The 20,671-nt window shown below is 36.3% G+C and overlaps 2 protein-coding genes across 2 annotated transcripts; both read left to right on the top strand.

Annotated features, from left to right (window-relative positions):
- Nucleotides 1-1,934: 1,934 nt before the first annotated feature.
- LOC146456283 (ZP domain-containing protein-like) lies at nt 1,935-16,861 on the top strand. The gene is made up of 7 exons (XM_085093282.1): nt 1,935-2,047; nt 3,362-3,507; nt 13,571-13,924; nt 14,234-14,459; nt 15,202-15,351; nt 16,162-16,295; nt 16,469-16,861. Exons 2-7 carry the CDS (start codon nt 3,438-3,440, stop codon nt 16,681-16,683), a joined length of 1,149 nt encoding a protein of 382 aa, XP_084949408.1. The 5' UTR covers nt 1,935-2,047; nt 3,362-3,437; the 3' UTR covers nt 16,684-16,861.
- Nucleotides 16,862-18,873: 2,012 nt separating this feature from the next.
- On the top strand, nt 18,874-19,536 carry LOC146456282 (uncharacterized). The gene has a single exon (XM_085093284.1). The coding sequence runs from the start codon at nt 19,057-19,059 to the stop codon at nt 19,534-19,536; it is 480 nt and encodes a 159-aa protein (XP_084949410.1). The 5' UTR covers nt 18,874-19,056.
- Nucleotides 19,537-20,671: the final 1,135 nt, after the last annotated feature.

The raw sequence follows: 20,671 nt of genomic DNA, 5'->3' as shown, positions 1-20,671 counted from the left end.
TTAAATGCCTTCATTTTTTTGTCAGCAAATCTCACTACAAGACCTCACCCATCAGGTGTAAGAAAATATTTTATAGAAATTTAATGCAATTGATATTTGATCGCATTCAACAACTCCAGATGTTATACAGCTACTCTTCATTTTTTTTTACTGCTTGCATACTTTTTACAACTCTTTTAAAACTTCTTGCGGTGAACCATGACCAGTTTCACTCTTGGATGTTTCGCATAATAAATAGTTCACTTTTAAAACCATGATAAGAGATGTACGAAAGCGAGTATGGGGAAAAAAGTGCTTTTAAAATAGACCCTATCCAAAAATGGCTTGCATTTTTAATATTCTTTTGATGGCATTCATAAAAGCCTGACCCTGCTGACTAACCTCGTTCTTGAGTCAAAAATCAAAAGAATACTTCACTTGAACGAGTTAGTCTAATAGACCATTGCAAGTTGCTTTGAACCTCATTATGAAAGCGAGACTAAGTGCTAAGTGTTTTTTTATGAAAATTAGTTTTCATTCATATGCAAACAAAACTTAATTTTCAAATGAATAGTTTTGCACTTAGCCTCGCTTTCATAGTGAGATTCACTGCAACTCAAAAGTGGCTTATTTGAATTCAGAAAAGCTAATATTAAAACGTCGGCCATTTTCGTATAGGGTCTATCCGCCATAAAATATCTGATCCATTACCGTCGTGATCACAAAGCAATATGCCACTTCCAAGTTGCTCTGAACCTCGTTATGAAAGTGAGGATAAGGGCAAAACGTTTTTGTTTGCATATGAATGAAAACTAAATTTCATAATAAAAACTTTGCACTTAGGATTGCCTTTACGATCAGGCTCAAAACCCTTTTCTGTAAGCATATACAATGCAATTTCTTGTTTTGTCTTAAGTTTGCCGTTTCGCTTCAATTGTCTAAGTAACAACTGTTTGCAAATGAACGTTTTCTGTAAGGATCTTTGCGAGAAAAAAAAATCAACACGTAAACTGAAACAATCTTTATCTTGAATTTGGCGGGAAATATGCCGCGCGAGCCGTCGTCTTGCGAAGGTGTCTCGTAAAACAAAATTTGCCGCCAAACTGCATTCGACGACGGCTAGGAAACGATGTCACTAAAAGTCGTCGTCGAGAAAGAAGTTGTTGGGATTTTGAATCAAAGTTTAGAGGACTATTTATCTAACAACAAAGTTTTGTCGATAACGTCGTACCAAATGGCAATCAAGTGATTTGATTTTCTCAGCTGCCATTTTTGGACACGCCATATTGGATTCTCGGCTTCCTAAAAACCAAAGAAGTCGTCCAAATTGACTCAACATTCATCAAAGGAATGGATAAGAGTTAAAATGGTGTAAAAATGGTGAGGTTGCGAGAATGAACTTGCAATTTCTTATAGAATGTTAAAAAATTCACATCTAAAAAAAAAAAAGACAGGTCGTCAAAATCACTTGGACTAATTGGTGCTTGCTTTATTACTTAGACAACTATGTAGGTTGAATTCAGTGAGTGCACTTTGTTCAAGCACGGATCCCCCCCCCCCCCGCAACCCATACTCTCTTCGCCTTCCCCAGTCTACATAGGGTTACTTTGTCGGTGATGTTTAAAAATGCTCGAATCCCATCTGATTTAAGCACCCTCCTGAATTTTCTCTCTTTTTGTGGGGTAACAATATGTGTGAATTTTTGGTGGGTCGCTCGTTGATGGGGTTACCGTATTTAACGATGATTGTGAGTGTTCGTGTCTTCTTCTGCGTTCTGCTGTCATTTCTTTATTGTATATTTAGCGCAGCCATTGAGTTCTCAATAAAGGATATTGAAGCCAAACAACGGAAAAAATTCCGCTCGAAATATGCATTTTTTTTAAACACCATTGATTAATTCTAGATTCTAGTCAATATTCATGACAAGCTGAAAAAATTGCCTCAAACCGACCAAAGACGTGGTGTGTGAGGCCGTGTGAAGGCGAACTCTGTCTTTAAAGTTTCACTGATACGTCAGGAGTCATCAAAGACTTTCAAGAAGGGAATATCCCGTCATCAAAGGCAAGCCGTAAGTGCCCTTATTTCTTAAAGTGCTTTTATTGCGTAAATTCCGAAGTTAATCGTCGAGAGCATCTCCTAGTGCTTGGGTTATTGAAGTTACAGTTCGCTCGGCCAGCTTTAAGATTAGAACAAATGAAAGTAAAAAATTTGTTTTATGAAAGCTGCGGAAGAGTTAACGATAAAGAAACTGAATTTCCGTGGCGTAAACACTTTTCCAAATAATTAATTGCTCGAAGTGGCCAAGTGCTGAGAACTTTGTCTTCTGTTAGTTATCTAAAAGCACTAAATGACTGACGTATTTTCAATATTCTTTCGCTTTGAAAAAATGTTCTTAATTTAGGACATAAAAGTTTTTAATGTAAAATAACTTTGTTCCCTTGAAAATCGGGTATCATTTCATTCTCAGATTTGTTGGTTCGCTTAACCGACTTATGATATCGATGGTGCTTATTAAGTGCTGTCCAACGTAGTTCACACTATTTTTTCTTTTTGTGTGTTGGCTTTGTCTTGTTGAAAATGAAATCACATGGCATGTGGTACATCATAATTAAAAACTCTGAAGAAAAGGAAGGAAAACTCACTTTATGGTGAAACAGTTTGTTCTTTGCCGGTCACGTGTACCGTACAAGTGATGGTGGGAGAAACATTTAGGATGCAATTTGCAATTCAAATCAAAGTCCTGTACGTATCATCTGCTAATGTAAAAAAACAAAAACGTTTATGAAAATTTCAAAAATTGAATTGAAGTCGCAAGTTCGGAATGAATAAAACAACAGCCTTTACATTTGGCACAGAACGTATCCGGAGTCTGATTGTACTTATCAGTAAATCTTGGCGAGGGACAGTATGTTTCCCTTGTACAGAGGAAGATCATTGCGGCCTTTGGTCTCGGCGAGAACGAAAAGAACTAAGCTACACCTTGCAGTTTAAAAATTTGTTGGCTCCCAAATATAGTGAATGGGAGCGCGCAACAGAGTAACAGCCTTGTTCTGTTTTTGATACTACTCCATCATTCTTTTTCAGAGGTATATGTGCGTAAATTCAAGCAAAAACAACTTCGTCGACTCAACATCAATTTTAGCAGGTGCATGAACGCAATGATGCCTGCGGCGTTGCAAATGTATCTTAAGAAACAATGTCAATATTTATACAAACTGTTGAAATAATTTCCTTTGTCCGCCATATTTGACTTTTCAGAATTTCATAAAACCTCTTATAGTCTTCACGCTTTCTTTAGTAAGAAGAGAAACAGGCGTGGCAACGGCATAAATAGCTCCCCAATAGCTAATTCCTCTAATGATTAGTTTTGTCTACTCTTTAGTGGGCTTGATTGGCACAACTTTGGCGTCGAGGCAATTCAAGACGACTAAGAAATACCCAGACTCTTCAAAAACAACATGGCACGCTTTAAGGCAGCTTTTCTGTTTCTTCTTTTCGCCGCATGGATTGTCGGCCTTGATTCTAGTGGTACGTGTTCTTACCGTAATTTACTGTACCGTCACAAGTTGCTTGTCTACACAGTTAACACAGTATTTTATAAATGTATTTGAATGCCTAACGTAATGAAGCTCATTAATTTAGAACTTTTGCGCTATTATAAGAGGGGGTACATTTGCACAAACAGCATGTAGATTTGAACTAAAGTTCACTTCCAGTTTTATTACCTCAAAACCGTAGTGCCAGTTTCAGTTCATGGCATGTTATCTAGTGCGTTAAAGGACAAAAATAGAATACTATTTTTCGCACTCCCTGAAAAGCCGAAGCAATACAATTATATGTGATGTTGGCATGCCCCCCATGCCATGTGTTGATCGTATATTGATCGTATATTGAAAATTCGGTCGCAGTTATTTTTCAGTCAGTTTGTTTGCGACTTTTTTGATGTGATGATTCTTATTCAACTATAAACGGTCCAGCTTAAGTTTCAAACTGAATAGAATACTTTTGATAAGTCGGTTGCTATTCAAATTAGAAACGTTTGCTTCTGATTGGAAGCAATGACTGCTCGTAATCACCTTTGATTCTGTTTCTTCAAGGCTTAAATAAATAACAGCTGATTTAGTAAGGACACGTGTAGTCACAATGGTAACACTCTGTTATCAAGCCAGTTACTTCCGACAACTAATTCCATCTAAGAGGGGATCTAAATAACGAATGGTTCACACATTGACCAACGCAGCTTTAAATGAAAGAATCCACACCGTAACTTTCTAACACCAGCTGACTGTAAGCGGCGTTTCAAGGCAGAATCATTGTGAGTCCAGTTGTTCAAAGACCGATTAAGCCTTGGACGTACATGTAAACGTTAACATTAACTCAGACCCCCACCTTGGTACAGGAAGGAGGGGGCGGTGGTGGTTGTTGGAAACCCCAGCTCCAGTGTTTACCTTACGGTACGATATTTTGAAATGTTTTTACCTTCAATAGATAACCTGTTATGTAGTGTACAATATGATGTTAATATTATGGGATACATACGCAAATGACGCTGCTAAGGCACAGTTACGTAATCTAGCATGGCGGACCTTTTTTTAGATTTTATACTTTTCCGCAACAATTTTCGTTTTTCCCCCAAAATAAGAGTTTTTCTCAGATCAGAAAATGCACTTTTCGACAGCTTGGAATATAAACGATAAGTCAAAACATCATCATGCTGCTTTACCACTTCTTCTGGCTTAGAATATGGTTCTGGCAGCCTACAATATTACATTTTAATACATTCAATAATTTAAAATCGCACCTCTCTTGTCATTTGATATCTCCTATAACTAGACGCCAATTTTCACCAAATTCACAGAAAATATGTTTGGGATATAAACAAGCAGATACTGAACGTCCCCTCTCCCCTTGCATGTCTGAGGGTTAAGGTCATGCTGGATTAACGTGAACTTTGATTCAAGATATTTACTTATCAACTTCCTTTACCGCAAACTCAAAATTTGCTTTCTAAAACATTTTTAACGAGCGAGATGAAAACATCGGTAAGTTTTTAATCGGGTATTGGCGTTTATCAGCTTTTGAACAACCGGGCCCTGACCTGTAAACGGGAAGGTAGCGTCTTGAAAGTTAATCATACTTGTTGTTCTTGTTGTTTTTCTTCTTCTTGCTCTTCTTCTTGTTCTTCTACTTCGTCTTCTCCTTTTTATTCTTCTTCTTCTTCTTCTTCTTCTTCTTCTTCTTCTTCTTCTTCTTCTTCTTCTTCTTCTTCTTCTTCTTCTTCTTCTTCTATTTCTTCTTCTCTTAGGTCTACTCGTGACGGCATGGTAATGCAGTCAAAATAACGTTTACGGGCAAAAATCGAATCGTTTTCACAGTTGGTTTTTTGTGACAACCCACACTCTATCGTGTGTTATCGAAATTGCTATTGCCATGAGATTATGAAAGTTACTGTTAATGAAAGAAGGTATGTCTAAGAGCGCTCTTTGCCTTTGCCAAAAACTGATTGATTGCTATATTTCTGGAAGAATGTTCCAGCTACACAGTCCTCGACGACCAACACAGAGCGCAGAACTATTCCACTATTACAGATATATGTGATACGGTAAGATCAGTTGCCTGGTTCAGATTCAGCGGAGCTGCTGGAAACCAAATGCCTGAAATATGTGTCCCGCCCAACCATTGCGGTGTCAGTGCACCAGGTTGGCTTGACGGCAATCATCCTTTAGTTGCTGATGGTGTTGTTAACAGGCAGGTGTGTTTTACCTGGGAAAGTGACTGCTGTTTTTTTTCAAACAACATCGCTGTCCGCAACTGCACAGGGTTCTACGTCTACAGACTCCAACCACCATTGCTTGGATGCTTATCTCGCTATTGTGGCAATGGAGTACCAGGTGTGTCTAGGTCTTTGCCTAATTTTCATTGGCAAATTAAATTTATATTTTATATGTATCGTGGTAAACAAAATACTGTGATGCACGAATATTGTAATGAGCTTAAAGGGCCAAGGTATTTGTTTAAACCGTTTATTCTAATTTATGCTCATATTGTACTTTTTCTTATTTGCATGCTTTTTAACTAGTCTCTTGATAATGCAGTCATGCGTACGATGACCCCGAAACTTCGACGATCTTTCCTGGTTTTTTCTACCCCTTCATAATTTCCCAAAGAAAACACTAAATATATCAACAAAGATATGTCTTTGTACATCAAGACCAAGAATCTTCCAAAATAGAGAAAAAAGCTGCCTGTCCAAAATTTGTCTACCACGTGCAGTTCAAAAAGTCGTTGCGAGTAGTATCTTCCCTTCTCCCAGTCTAGGTAAAGTATCACATTCACCAAAGACGTTTCTGACACTTTTAATGAATTTGTTTTACTTTAAAAAGACAACATGGACTGCTACCCAAGCCTGTGCGCAAATGGTGGAACATGTGTTGATGTGATCAATGGCTACAGGTGCATCTGTAATGTAGGATTTACAGGAAGAAACTGTACTATAAGTAAGTTTTTTTCTACTTATTTTTAAGATGTTAAGAACGTAATATGTATTCGCTATATGACTATGTCAGTTTAGGACTTTTGGAAGGGGTATTTCAATTTACAGTGGTAAAAATGCCCTGGACTCCATTCTAGAGATGGATAATAACATTCCACAATAGTCGAATAACAGAATAATTCGAAGAAGAAAATGTTAAAAAAACAAATCTTTTAATTAATTATTGTTTCTTAGCTGTCATCCGCCGGAAATATAGAAAAACTTAATATAACATTTTACCACCCTAGCAAAATCGATCTCTTCGAGCAGACATTCTACTAAAACAATTTAAACTCACGAGGTGTTCCCCTTTAATAGCATTCTTATTCCTTTTAGATATTGACGATTGCCAACCGAATCCTTGTAGAAACGGTGGATTCTGCGTTGATGGGATCAACAACTTCATATGCAACTGTGCCTCGGGTTTTCAAGGATACAACTGTTCAGAGTTGGTGGTTTCTTCTGGTAAATATTCATGTAAAAATTCCCTATCGAAAATATACTGTGTGTTCACTACGGCCACTTATTTGCATAAAGGAATATTTATTCCCCAAAGGAAAATCATTCTTTTGTTTCGCTCCTCTAATATGGCCATCGTAAACAGACTATATAGGCTTTTATTTTCTGTTCGTCTTCTCAGCGGCCATTGCTGCATCTCTGGAGATGTCTTTAAAGAGTCATTTACATTTTATGGTATAAACGCCTTCCCATAAAATTAATGACTATTTTATGAGACGGAGTCTCATTGAATCTTCTTTCGCTAACAATTTTTTACAGGCTAGATCTAAACACGCGATTAAAAACACATTACTTTCTTTGATCTCGTTTATAGATCTAATCTTGGAGAGAGCATGATGGGAAAAGGAAAGGGAATTTGGGAGAGTCATCGTTTTTCACCTGTAACAATAAGGGTGGGTGGGTGGGGGGAAGGGGGGGGGGGAGGGTTGTTGAAAGTGAAATTAAGCCTAAATTGAGTTAGGAGGAAACGTGATGGGTACCTTGAACTGCACATAAGGCGTAAACTTGAGCGCGTTCCACTAACACCGCATTTACAAGTACATTTTACATTCTTCATTACTTAACATATATTACTCTTAATTAGCAATCAGCGCGTTCCGTAAATAATGCAACAGGGTTTGCTCAACAAGCATTGACTATTTCCTGAAAAATGCAACAACGATCGCGTGTGCAAATTTTTTAGGCGTAAATAGAGCAAAACTGTTTTATTTTTCGTTTTAAAGTCGTATGGCTGTTGTTTACAATAAAAAAACAAAAACAAAGAATAAACCCCAATCGACTCTGGAAAATTCAGATCTACGTGCATCATGATAAATGATATACTTCAATGAAAAATTACTTAATTCTGATTGGCCAAAAAAGGAGTGCAGTTACATGAAACGCGAGTGCAAAGTTGTAACAAAAGTTCAATTACAAATAGGCTCTAATTAGCTGGAAAACAAAAAGAAACAAACAACAGCCAATCAGATTAAAATAACTTAAAAAAAAAAAATTGGTTAAAAATTTGAGATAAAACGGGGAGAAAATATGGCCGGGGTTTTCAACAAACAATGCTATTGTTTTGCAAGGGAAATGATAATAGGACAGCTCAAAAATATCAAAAATCTCGAACGCAGTACAAATAACTCTTTCTGGCTGTATGCGTGAAAAAAAAAGGTGGCGTGAAGAGAAACATATCGTTAAAAGAATCGAGGAAAACGAGCCAGCAAAACTAAACAAAAAACTCGAAACATTCTATACCATGATGCAAAAAAGCAAAAATGATAACAAGAGATATTAAAGAAATTCAAATTTCCCGCCACATTACCATATATGGTCAAACTTTAGGGGTATTTAAACGCGAAAACAATAAAAAAAATATCGTAACGGAGAAAACAAAAAGTTGCATAAAATCAAAAATGTAGGTTTCTTTATCACAAATTACGTCATTATGACGTCGTTATGACGCATTTTGTGATAAAATACGAGTCATGGTACCACATATGCTAAGTTGAAAAAAGTACAATTTCGATTTTATGAAAGTGAAATTAAGCCTAAATTGAGTTAGGAGGAAACGTGATGGGTACCTTGAACTGCACATAAGGCGTAAACTTGAGCGCGTTCCACTAACACCGCATTTACAAGTACATTTTACATTCTTCATTACTTAACATATATTACTCTTAATTAGCAATCAGCGCGTTCCGTAAATAATGCAACAGGGTTTGCTCAACAAGCATTGACTATTTCCTGAAAAATGCAACAACGATCGCGTGTGCAAATTTTTTAGGCGTAAATAGAGCAAAACTGTTTTATTTTTCGTTTTAAAGTCGTATGGCTGTTGTTTACAATAAAAAAACAAAAACAAAGAATAAACCCCAATCGACTCTGGAAAATTCAGATCTACGTGCATCATGATAAATGATATACTTCAATGAAAAATTACTTAATTCTGATTGGCCAAAAAAGGAGTGCAGTTACATGAAACGCGAGTGCAAAGTTGTAACAAAAGTTCAATTACAAATAGGCTCTAATTAGCTGGAAAACAAAAAGAAACAAACAACAGCCAATCAGATTAAAATAACTTAAAAAAAAAAATTGGTTAAAAATTTGAGATAAAACGGGGAGAAAATATGGCCGGGGTTTTCAACAAACAATGCTATTGTTTTGCAAGGGAAATGATAATAGGACAGCTCAAAAATATCAAAAATCTCGAACGCAGTACAAATAACTCTTTCTGGCTGTATGCGTGAAAAAAAAAAGGTGGCGTGAAGAGAAACATATCGTTAAAAGAATCGAGGAAAACGAGCCAGCAAAACTAAACAAAAAACTCGAAACATTCTATACCATGATGCAAAAAAGCAAAAATGATAACAAGAGATATTAAAGAAATTCAAATTTCCCGCCACATTACCATATATGGTCAAACTTTAGGGGTATTTAAACGCGAAAACAATAAAAAAAATATCGTAACGGAGAAAACAAAAAGTTGCATAAAATCAAAAATGTAGGTTTCTTTATCACAAATTACGTCATTATGACGTCGTTATGACGCATTTTGTGATAAAATACGAGTCATGGTACCACATATGCTAAGTTGAAAAAAGTACAATTTCGATTTTATGCAAGTTTGTCTTTTCTCCGTTACGATATTTTTTATTGTTTTCGCGTTTAAATACCCCTTAAGTTTGACCATGTACAATGGTCATGTAGCGGGAAATTTGAAGTTTCTTAATTAGCTGTAAATTTACGCCTTTCTATCCGATTGAGAAGGGTTTTTACCAGAAGTCATAGAATTCTATACCAGAAACCAATACAGCATTTTTCCCAATAATTTCCTGAATTTTAATTCTGACGTCAAATTTGCGCATCATTTATGACATTACAATAGCAGTCTAATAAAATAAAATAATAACCAATTGCTAAGTTATTTGTCCACCTACTTCCCTTCCAAGTCTTGTTAAATTCGATCCATTGTAATTCTGTCTATAGCCTATAACTCTCAGTTTTAAGAGTTTGGGGAGGAAAAGCCCTAGCAACCGACCATCGTGTTATGCTCATTTATCTCAAATTGCAAATCATGTGAGTACTTATACTAATATGCGAAGAGATCGCTGAAATTATACTAACAAATGGATAACAAATGATTAAGAAAGTGCTGTTGAGTCTCAGTCTCAGTGTCGGTTCGGCTATTTTCTGGGTTCTAAAATCTCCGGTTTTCATCCACGGTGCATGCACAAGACAAATTTGACTTGACTTAAGGAGAGGGTTCTAAAGTACATATCTGTAAAAAAACTGAATGCAAGGCTGGCACTACGGCAAAGGGCAGATTTATTAGTGGCCAATATTTCGACTAATAGAATTAGTCTTCCTCAGGGCCAGAGCTATACTGAGGGAAAATATAATAACGGCTCCTTAAATTAAAGTTTGAAAAATACATGGAAAAACATGATTGGCTAATACATGACATGATGACAGCGTACTTGTAAATACGAGATAACAAAAATATAGTAACGGCTCCTAAAATTAAAATTTGAAAAACTACATGCAAAAAAATGATTGGCTAATACATGACATGAAGACAGTGACTTGTAAATATGAGATAACAAAAATATTGAAGTGTATAATCAACTACTCCTTTCCTGGACGTTAATATTCAACTCGAAAATGGAAAAATCGAAACCGATCTCTATTGCAAGCCTACAGACAAACACCAGTATTTACTCCACTCCTTAAGTCATCCTTATCATACAAAAAAAGCCATCCCTTACAGCCTAGCTCTCCGTTTACGTCGGATTTGCTCCAAAGACGAATTCTTCGAACATCGATCAGCAGAATTGCTCTCATATTTAACAAAACGAGGCTATAAAGACCTTTTTGTGAAAGAACAAATCTTAAGAGCCAAACAGATACCCAGAAGTGAGACATTACAAAAATATAATCCTGATAAAGATAAATCCAACACCCCAGTCCCCTTCACGATCACTTATAACCCAGCACTACCTAATATTCAAGAAATACTTCACAGGAAACAACCTATTCTCAACTCCACAGATCGCCTTCAAAAATATTCAAAAATAAACCATTTATCGCTTACCGTCGTTCACCAAACCTTCGCGACCTTTTGGTTCGAGCAAAACTAAAGAACACTAACACGACACCCAAGCTCACCTCTGGCACTTTCCGCTGCAACCCCACTCATGGATGTCTCACTTGCCCTTACATTGACAATGCAAGAACTTCGTACACTTTTAGCAACACCGGCGAAACAAGACAAATAAAACAACATATAACCTGTAATTCTACTAACCTTACATATATGATTGAATGTAAAAAATATAAAAAACAGTATATAGGGGAAACCAAACGCACGATCCGTGAAAGGTTCACAGAACACAGACAAGCGACAAACAACCCATATCACGCCAACTCCACAGCAGCAGTCCCTACACACTTCAACTTACCAGGTCACTCTTCTGCGGACATGCGACTTATCCCTCTCGAACTACAACCCACCATCAATGCCTCCCGCCGTAAGGCACGCGAGGCTTTTTCTAATTTATAGAGGGAAAACGTTATCTCCAGAAGGCATTAACAGGAAAAACGAACGCTGAATCTTGATTATACACTTCTATATTTTTTTTTATCTCATATTTACAAGTACGCTGTCTTCATGTCATGTATTAGCCAATCATTTTTAGGATGTATTTTTTTTTTTAATTTTAGGAGCCGTTACTATATTTTTGTTATCTCATATTTACAAGTACGCTGTCATCATATCATGTATTAGCCAATCATGTTTTTCCATGTATTTTTCAAACTTTAATTTAAGGAGCCGTTATTATATTTTCCTTCAGTATAGCTCTGGCCCTAAGGAAGACTAATTCTATTAGTCGAAATATTGGCCACTAATAAATCTGCCCTTTGCCGTAGTGCCAGCCTTGCATTCAGTTTTGTATTTTCACGTTCAAGTGACGCCTGACACGAGGTCTTTCACAAGAGAGATCCGGCAAAATTACCAGCAAGTTTAATTCCTGCGTTGTGTGGACCTCTGCATTCAAACGTTTTCTACATATCTGTACCTATAGCGAAACGTTAGTTGGTTAACAGCAGCTATTGATGTTTACATGTGTCTTCGGTGATGCTTTCAAAGAATCTGCACACCAGGGCCCAGTTGTTCAAAGACGACTGATTAAGCTAATCCTGGATTAACGAAAACTTTGATTCGAGATTAATAACTAAGCAATAAAAAAATTTGGAAAAACATTTTGTCCCTCAGTTTTGACTTTGACTTTCCTTACCATTAGCTTAAAATTAAACTAAAAAAATGTTATTAACGAGCACGCTGAAAACCTCAGTAATATTTTCTTCGTGGATTTTCATCGTGGATCAGACTTTGAACAACTGGGCCGATGTTACTACTGCTCGGCGCTTTCTGGAGAGGGTACCATGAACAACACGTAAACATTCATAAGCTAGGCTGACACGAAACCGATTTGTGTGGCTTTGGATTAGATTTTAAGAGCTGTAAATTTAACATAATATTAACAGTTCTCAGTATCCAAAGATTAAATAGTCAGATAAAGAAAATCACTCAGGCTGAAACAACACTTTTAACACTTGAACCAATGAAACATGTAGTCAACGTCTTATTGTTTTTGCAAGCTGGTATTTGGTGTTATTCAACAATATATTACAACATATCCTCCTCTGGTTTTTTTGTATAAGACTGGAAGAAAGAAAAGTGCTTTGCAGACCAATAAAGGGTTAGAAAAAAAAAAAAACGAAGGTTTGTCGCTTAAACATGTTTCCCCAACAAAGAATTCACACAAATAACCCTAACAATAGATAAGCAAAAGTTTCTTTTTCATGGTTGTCAAGACTTAGGACTGAAGTTTGATGGATTAAAAAAAAAAACATTACTCGTTATGTCGGCTTGTGACGTTTTTTGGAAGTCTTTTTAACACGTATTTGTTTTCTTTTTTTGTCTGGTGGTTGGTAGTCAAGGGTATACAGCTGTTTCGACAAAGGTTGTCCGAAAAAAGCGTTAAAGCGTACGCGACAATACCAAAAGGTAGTCTGGGACATACCCAACAAATTTCGATAAAAGCTCATTTCCCAGACTACCTTTCGGCAATGTCGCGTACTATTTTACGCTTTTTTGGACAACCTTTGTCGAAACAGCTGCATGTGTACAGCAGAAATAGCAATTCTTCAAAAACTACCGTATGGCTAATATACAGAAATGATTAGTTTTTTGTGTACTTCAGCGGCTGTTATTGACACATAAAAGAAAGGGTTAGTGCAGCACACCTAACCCGTAAAAGTCTCTGTTAATTTGCCCCTGTTGGCGCTGAAGTAATTCAAGACGTCGACGGAACATTCAGGTTCTTAGAGAACAACATGATGCGCTTTTTTAAGTTTTTCTGATTTTTCTTTTTTCCGCATGGGTTGTCGGCTTGATGGTGCTAGAAGTGTTCTTACTATAGTGTGCTGCACCAACGCATCTCGCTTGCTATTGAACTAGATGCTAACCTCGCAATGCTTTTTGACTTCGTCTAGGAACTGGCGTGACTGTAACTTGTGATGACAGCAACATGACAGTAGCCTTGGAGAAGGCGATATACCCGTACTTAAATGCAAGCTTACTTCACTTGCGTTCTTCTTCGTGCAGAGCTACAGAAAGTGCAACGCACCTGTATTTGGCTACTGAATTGGATGGTTGCCGGACGTCAGTCGCAGAAACTTACAGCTCGCTAATTTTTACGAATGAGATTCAAGCAGATATTGTGCATATATCTAGTGCTGTCACCCGAGACCACGATTTTGATCTGGAGTTCAACTGTAGCTATCCCAAAGAGAAGTTTCTCAGCTTGAGTTTCACACCAGACGGAATAGACATCCCTCCATTGGAAGGTATAATGGATTCTCAACTGTTGTAGGTAAACGACTAATAGACCAATATATAGCTCGCTTCAGTGATGGATGAGTGACTGACTCGAATTATCTTGAAGTTGCTATTAACTTACCCGATACCTTTTATAGATTAAATTAAGACCCATTGTATCAGAAATATACATAACATACAAAGAGTATATTGTGTACCCAACCCCTGGAACTTACAGACTAGTGATTAATATGACTAGTGGTTTTAATCTTGCAACAAAAGGTTCTGGATAACAGTCACTGCGTCAATTGATCGGTTTAAATGTCAATTTATTTCAGTGGGATTTGGTAACCTCACCTTCAAGATGGACTTCTACACTAATTCTTCCTTTGCAACACCGTACAATGACATTGACTACCCTCTGACGATCCCTCTAAATGATTACATATACATGCAATACAGCGTGGAGTCCAGAGCTAGTTTGGCGGTAATAGCTGTGAATTGTAAGGCCACGAAAGACCATAGTTTCTCTTCTTCGCCTTCCTACTCCTTCATCGTCTCTGGGTACGTATAATTCAGACCAAACGAAAGATATAATTGTCATTCAGTTCTACCAATAATATTTATATACTCTGTATATTTTTGGGTACTTAGTAAGTCATCCCCCTTCCCTGTCTGGGGTTGAGGGAGTAGCAAGAAACTTGTAGTAACGAGTTCAATACCTGCAAGTGTAACCATAAGACTACGATGTGGTACGTTATTTGCATCATTGGGTAGTTCCCGGCAACATGACGTCCGATGTGGTTGAACGGCAAATAGTGCTTGTGTGACCAACGTGGCGGTATTCATGACTCTAGATTGTAACATTCCTACCGCTCGTGGTTTTTAGGTTGTCACAGACGAGAGAATACCACTAAGTCGTTTAACGCCTAAAAATGTGAAGGTACTAAAAGGTCATGTTGGTCATACAACGATATTTCACCCTCCCCTTCCCTCAACTATCCTGTTGCGTAAGCTCAATATCACGTGCTAAAAATGTGCAGTAGAAGGATTAATCAAATTTTACATTTTTTATCATTTCTGTTACAACCTCTCTGTACTAATAAATTATTGTTGTTGTCACTTATAACAATAAATGTGATGATGATGATGATGATGATGATGATGACAATGCCGTCTAAGGTGCAATTTTTTAGTCTAAATTCCACTGCATAGAGTTCCCTACTGGCTTGTTAGTATAAAAATGTTTGCTTTGGTCCTCCCACCAGGAGTATTTCAGTTACATTAGCTTACCTGTTCTTGATAGATGCGAAGTAGATTCCACAATGTGGTACTCGTACTCTTCAATCCGAAGCTATCAACAACTTAAGATCAAGGTTTTCAGGTTCTTCACAGACTATGATACGGTTTACTTCCATTGTGAGCTGATGGCCTGTCACACCACACTTTTATCCAGGTCAGTTAAGCGAAGAATTCAGTTATGTCATGAATTGAAAGGTTTATGTTTTATGTTTGTGGAACGATTTAAAATACTTTTAAGTTACTATCATTGAGATTTTAAAAGACCATTTAAGTCCTGTATTTATGTGTGTGGTAATAGTCGCAAAAGAGGTTCATCAGGGTAAAAGAGAAGAGCAAATTTTGAACGGTTGCTTTTGAATAGTCAAGATTCAAGTAATTTCCTTATGCTACATCTCCCAATAACGTTCCGCAAAAAAAATAATAATGATAAATAAATAAAAATGAATAAATGAGTTTCTATTCATCTTGAGATGTATATATATACTATTTAGGAATTTATTGAGATCTTGTCACTGAAAAGCTCCCATGGGGTTTTTGTCGATAAACATTGTTGTATTGTATTATATTGCATTGCATTGTATAGATAAATAAATAAATAAATAAATAAATAGATATATAAATAAATAAATAAATAAATAAATAAATAAATTAAAAAAGTAAAAGACACGTTTAACAAATACACACAACGTAACAGTTTTTAACAGTTGCCTTTAAAGTCAAATTGGTCACAATTTCCTCTGAGAGTGATTAGAACACAACCACGCTCGCTTTTTAGCGTCCGACGGAAACCATGTCAATTATTATCTGATTGCATTAAAATGTCACTTGCAGCGTGTCGATCAAATTTTGACGATCCAAACTTATTTGCTCTGCAAACTAAAGATGTGATTGAACTGTTTGCAACACAATGGTTTAAAATTACTCATATAATCTAATCTCATATAAGCTTTCTTTGAAATTAAAGGTGTACCATTGGTTGTCCTTTGAGAAAGAGGAGAGGTGTAACGACAAGTGACGAAACAAGTAAACAGAGCACAACCAAGTCATACTTCCTCAAACGAGGGCCGATAGTGCTCAAAGAAAAAGGAGTAACGAAAGGTAATTCAAAGGGTCTCCCCTTGAAAATAGATGATACGGTTATAAACTAGGAAATTTATCAGTTGGCAACAGCAGCAATGTTATTGTAATACACTACACGAAAATACCAGTTATGACAATAACAAGCTATAGCCGCCATCCTCTAAAATACAGACATTATTTTATATTCTAAGATACCGGGAATACTGACCAGCAAGTCATTGTGATTGCGAGTGCAACAGCCGCTGGTGGAGTTGGTCTGGTTGCTATAATATTCCTTGCTGTCTTATTTGTGAAATGCCGCATTGCAAGACTGCTGCTTAACCGCAAGAAGGACACTACTGAGGATGAACATGCCAACCGCCGAATCACTTACATTCAAAAGGATGACATAAACGAATCACTGTGAGATAATGTTTACAAGCGTTAGAAGGAAGACATCCTTTGATCCTTTCCACTCTTGAAAGTCATCCCTACCCAGTGCAGCATCAATCGGGCTCTTGAAACGTAAGAGTTTCTGAACTTATAACCATTATAAACGAAGGTCTGGACTTAGTTTTTCAGTACACTTTTTTTTCATTCTTCACATTGAGATACCAATTACTTCGGTGCATTTACCCACTTTTTATGGATTTAAGAGAGAAGGGATCATCATTCGAGCGAACACGGTAAACACGAACTTTGTTAGGAAACGTTGTAGAGGTACTAACTTTATATATAAGGTCATTGAATCGAACGTATCTTAGCGTTAAAACACTAAATTGGTAATAAAACTACGGACATCTCCTGTTATAACTAGAAATCCACTGTTAACGAGTTTCACAGTGATTGTTTAGAGCTTGCACTTTATATCTTATCATCTTATCAACAACTCCAGCAGGCTGGAAACCGTGGAATGTGAGTGTCGGTAAGAGAGTTAACATAGAAATTAGGCCACTCATTCGTTAAATACAAATGAGGCCAGTATTTGAGTAATATTGAGTTAGCCGGTAAAGATAAAATAAGTGTTATGTGTATTCTTTTGAATCATTAAAACAAAAAATGTCTTGTTTGCGATCATGTTTGATGTCTTGTTCAGAAGGAAAATGCGCATTATCCATAGCCAACCTTCAAACGGAACGTGTTAGTACTAGACAACTGGCTACCCTGAACCATTTATGGTGAAATGCTTTGTTGCACAAAACTACTCTTTGTTTTCTGGCTCTAACGCACCGAACGAAGGAATTTTATTGCCGCTTTCCATTGAATGATGGCTGAGAACTCGGAATAAGAATGGGAATAGGAATAACTTATTAAATGACTTAATTTTTTTGTCAGCAAATCTCACTACAAGCCCTCACCTATCAGGTGTAAGAAAATATTTAATAGAAATTTAATGCAATTGATATTTGGTCGCATTCAACAACTCAAGATGTTATACAGCTACTCTTCATTTTTTTTTTTACTGCTTGCATACTTTTTACAACTCTTGTAAAACTTCTTGCGGTGAACCATGGCCAGTTTCACTCTTGGATGTTTCGCGTAATAAATAGTTCACTTTTAAAACTATGATAGGAGATGTACGAAAGCGAGTATGGGAAAAACAGTGCTTTTAAAATAGACCCTATCCAGAAATGACTTGCATTTTAATATTCTTTTGATGGCATTCAAATAAGCCTAACCTCGTTCTTGAGTCAAAAATCAAAAGAATACTTCACTTGAACTAGTGAGTCTAATAGACTATTGCGAGTTGCTTTGAACCTCATTATGAAAGCGAGACTAAGTGCTAAGTGTTTTTTTTTTTAATGAAAATTAGTTTTATTCATTTGCAAAAAAAACTTAATTTTCATATGAAAAGTTTTGCACCTAGCCTCGCTTTCATAGTGAGATTCACTGCAACTCAAAAGTGGCCTATTTGAATGCAGAAAAGCTAATATTAAAACGTCGGCCATTTTCGTAGAGGGTCTAGCAGCCATAAAATATCTGATCCATTACCGTTGTGATCACAAAGCAATTGGCCACTTCTGAGTTGCTCTGAACCTCATTATGAGATATGTTTTCTTTTATTTTATAGCTTATAGTATTCGTCAAATCACAACATTTTTGCCTGTAAAGTAAGCCCAAATGCATTATCCGTAGCTATCAGTAAAGTAAGCCAATATCTGGATATATTTTTAAAAAGAATTAGCTTGTTTTTGTTATTGAATGGAACAATTCAGACCGAAGTTTTTCATCCGAAAAGTAAGAGAAGCAAAATCCTTATCTGATGCCTCCCTCAAGTATTCGAGAGTTTCATTTATATTTTTTCTCTTCTTTCTTGGTACATCACTACCAGCTCTTTTTCTTAAGTGATAACCTTTTTAAGTTCCATAAAATTATATTGTAACTTGAAAAAAAGGAATTGAATTCTTTTCTACAGTTTCTAAAATGGATATGCATTGTGTCCATGGATAGTAATTAGTTTGCCAATTAGATTGAAGAAACTTGTTTATTACACATGTCTATTAATTCAATATTGTGCTAGCAGAGGCAAGTTTTTAAAATGATTTTTAAAATACTCTATTTTTCTTTGGCACTGGTTTATATAAAGGTGTTTTCATTTTACGAGACTCCTCAGATGAAATGGACTGGGGAGCACGACCTATCGCTCGGAAGAGAAATTTTATTATTTGAACTATGAAAATACAAGGCCGGTAACCGAGAAAGAGGGCAGTGCCTCGATCGAATCGCTGAAAGTCTTAGTGTGACCCAAAAGCCAGTGAGATACAGACTTAAGATATTGAAGCGAGATTTCAAAAAGAAAATGAGATTTGAAAAAAATACCTCTACAATTTCCGCTGAGAAGACAGAAATGGATGAAATAATGAAAAGTTATTTGGAACAAAGGGACGATCAGGAAAAGGAGTCAGAAAAGGCCACAGAGGAGTCTCGAGATAAAGCAACAAAGGACAAAGCTTCAGCAGAAAGCGCAAGAAATAAGGCAATGGAACGTCTGTCAGAAACAACAAAAAGAGCTCGTAGTGAAGAACCAAGAAAGAAGAGAAAAAATATAAATGAAATTGTCGAATACTTGAAGGAAGCATCAGATAAGAAGTGTGAACTAAAAAAACAGGAGCTAGACTTAAAACAGAAACAGGAAATAAACACAGCTTCTCAACAACCCCTGATGCTTCAACAAATGAAGAATCAGCAAGGGCAATTTCAAGCAATGTTTCAAATGTTTATGCAACAACAACAAACTCAAAGTCAGGCTCTGCTTAAACTTTTGAAAAAGGGAAATTAACCTGTGAGATTTGTTAAAGTTCTGTTTCATGTAGTATTGTTAAGAATTATTTTGAATGTATTGGGTTTTGATTGCTTTGAATATTTTCAAAAGTTCAGAAATAGGAAAAAAATCTGGGCTCATAAATCAAGTGGGCAAGTACTGGTACGGTACCATTTGTTTATTTACTTCATAATGTTTTACACATTTGTTTTGATCGACAGAAAAGATTAGTTTAACTAAATGTGTTCAGTTGAACTTTTAGGTGTTCTAGTCGTTGCTTTAATGATGGTAATAAAAATATTTTTAACATAAAAATTAATGTATAAGGGTAATGAATGAAACCAAAGTGTTCTTTGCTTACAGATTGACATAGTATGGAAGTCTCTTGATACAAACTTTGTACACAAGTATAATCATTTGCTGATCAACTGACTTGGGAATAATACTGTTGTTGTTTATTGTAAGAAAAATGGGGTTTTTGCTATGTTACCGAGCCATTACTGTTGCAAATAGTGACGTGAATAAATGAAATATTGATCCAAAGGCAGTGCATTAATTTCAAACCAATCGGAACCAATAGATTGGTACAAAATAAAATGAGCATTTTGAATCAAAGCACAGTTTATATACATTTTACCAACTGCACTTAAACTAATTTTTAGATTTTTTTAAAATCCAAAAACTTAAAATAGTTAATAAGGATGTTAAGTATATGAAATGATTCATATATGAACTGCGGATGTAAATGAAAGTGAGAAGTGGTCATCGCAGTGAATTTTCCAAATTATGCAATTGGAAATTTCAGACTTCTAATTTCCAATTGCATAAATTGGAAAATTCACTGCGATGACCAACTCTCACTTTCATAGTTAATAATGTTGCCAAAAATCCATTGAACTGTAGTTCTTGCAGCATTCATGGATATATTATACACCTGTTGATCTGGGGTCAGAACTTCACCCTAAAGGGTGTGCGGGGTCATAAAGACACAAGGGTAAACCCGTAACAGGGGAATTAGAAAATCGTTGCAGCTGTTGTAAAAGACCTGATGAAGCAAGCATGCTGCTATCGTGACGTCTTTCTTCTACGGGGCCATATAAATAACCAACCAATCCATTGGGTAGTGTCACTGATTGAAATTTAATGGAATGAA

Source organism: Pavona decussata, unplaced genomic scaffold, assembly GCF_977016875.1.
Source record: "Pavona decussata unplaced genomic scaffold, jaPavDecu1.1 SCAFFOLD_259, whole genome shotgun sequence".
In the NCBI taxonomy this organism is placed as follows: Eukaryota; Metazoa; Cnidaria; class Anthozoa; order Scleractinia; family Agariciidae; genus Pavona; species Pavona decussata.
Note: the sequence above shows the minus strand (reverse complement) of the source record. Positions and strands in the feature narration are given on the sequence as shown.

What these genes read in the sequence shown, in the direction of transcription:
- LOC146456283 (XM_085093282.1), top strand. Translation starts at nt 3,438, where the DNA reads ATGGCACGCTTTAAGGCAGCTTTTCTGTTTCTTCTTTTCGCCGCATGG. An exon ending in AGACATCCCTCCATTGGAAG is followed by an intron (nt 13,925 to 14,233) that starts GTATAATGGATT and finishes AATTTATTTCAG; the next exon opens with TGGGATTTGGTAACCTCACC. An exon ending in TACTCCTTCATCGTCTCTGG is followed by an intron (nt 14,460 to 15,201) that starts GTACGTATAATT and finishes TGTTCTTGATAG; the next exon opens with ATGCGAAGTAGATTCCACAA.
- LOC146456282 (XM_085093284.1), top strand. Translation starts at nt 19,057, where the DNA reads ATGAGATTTGAAAAAAATACCTCTACAATTTCCGCTGAGAAGACAGAA.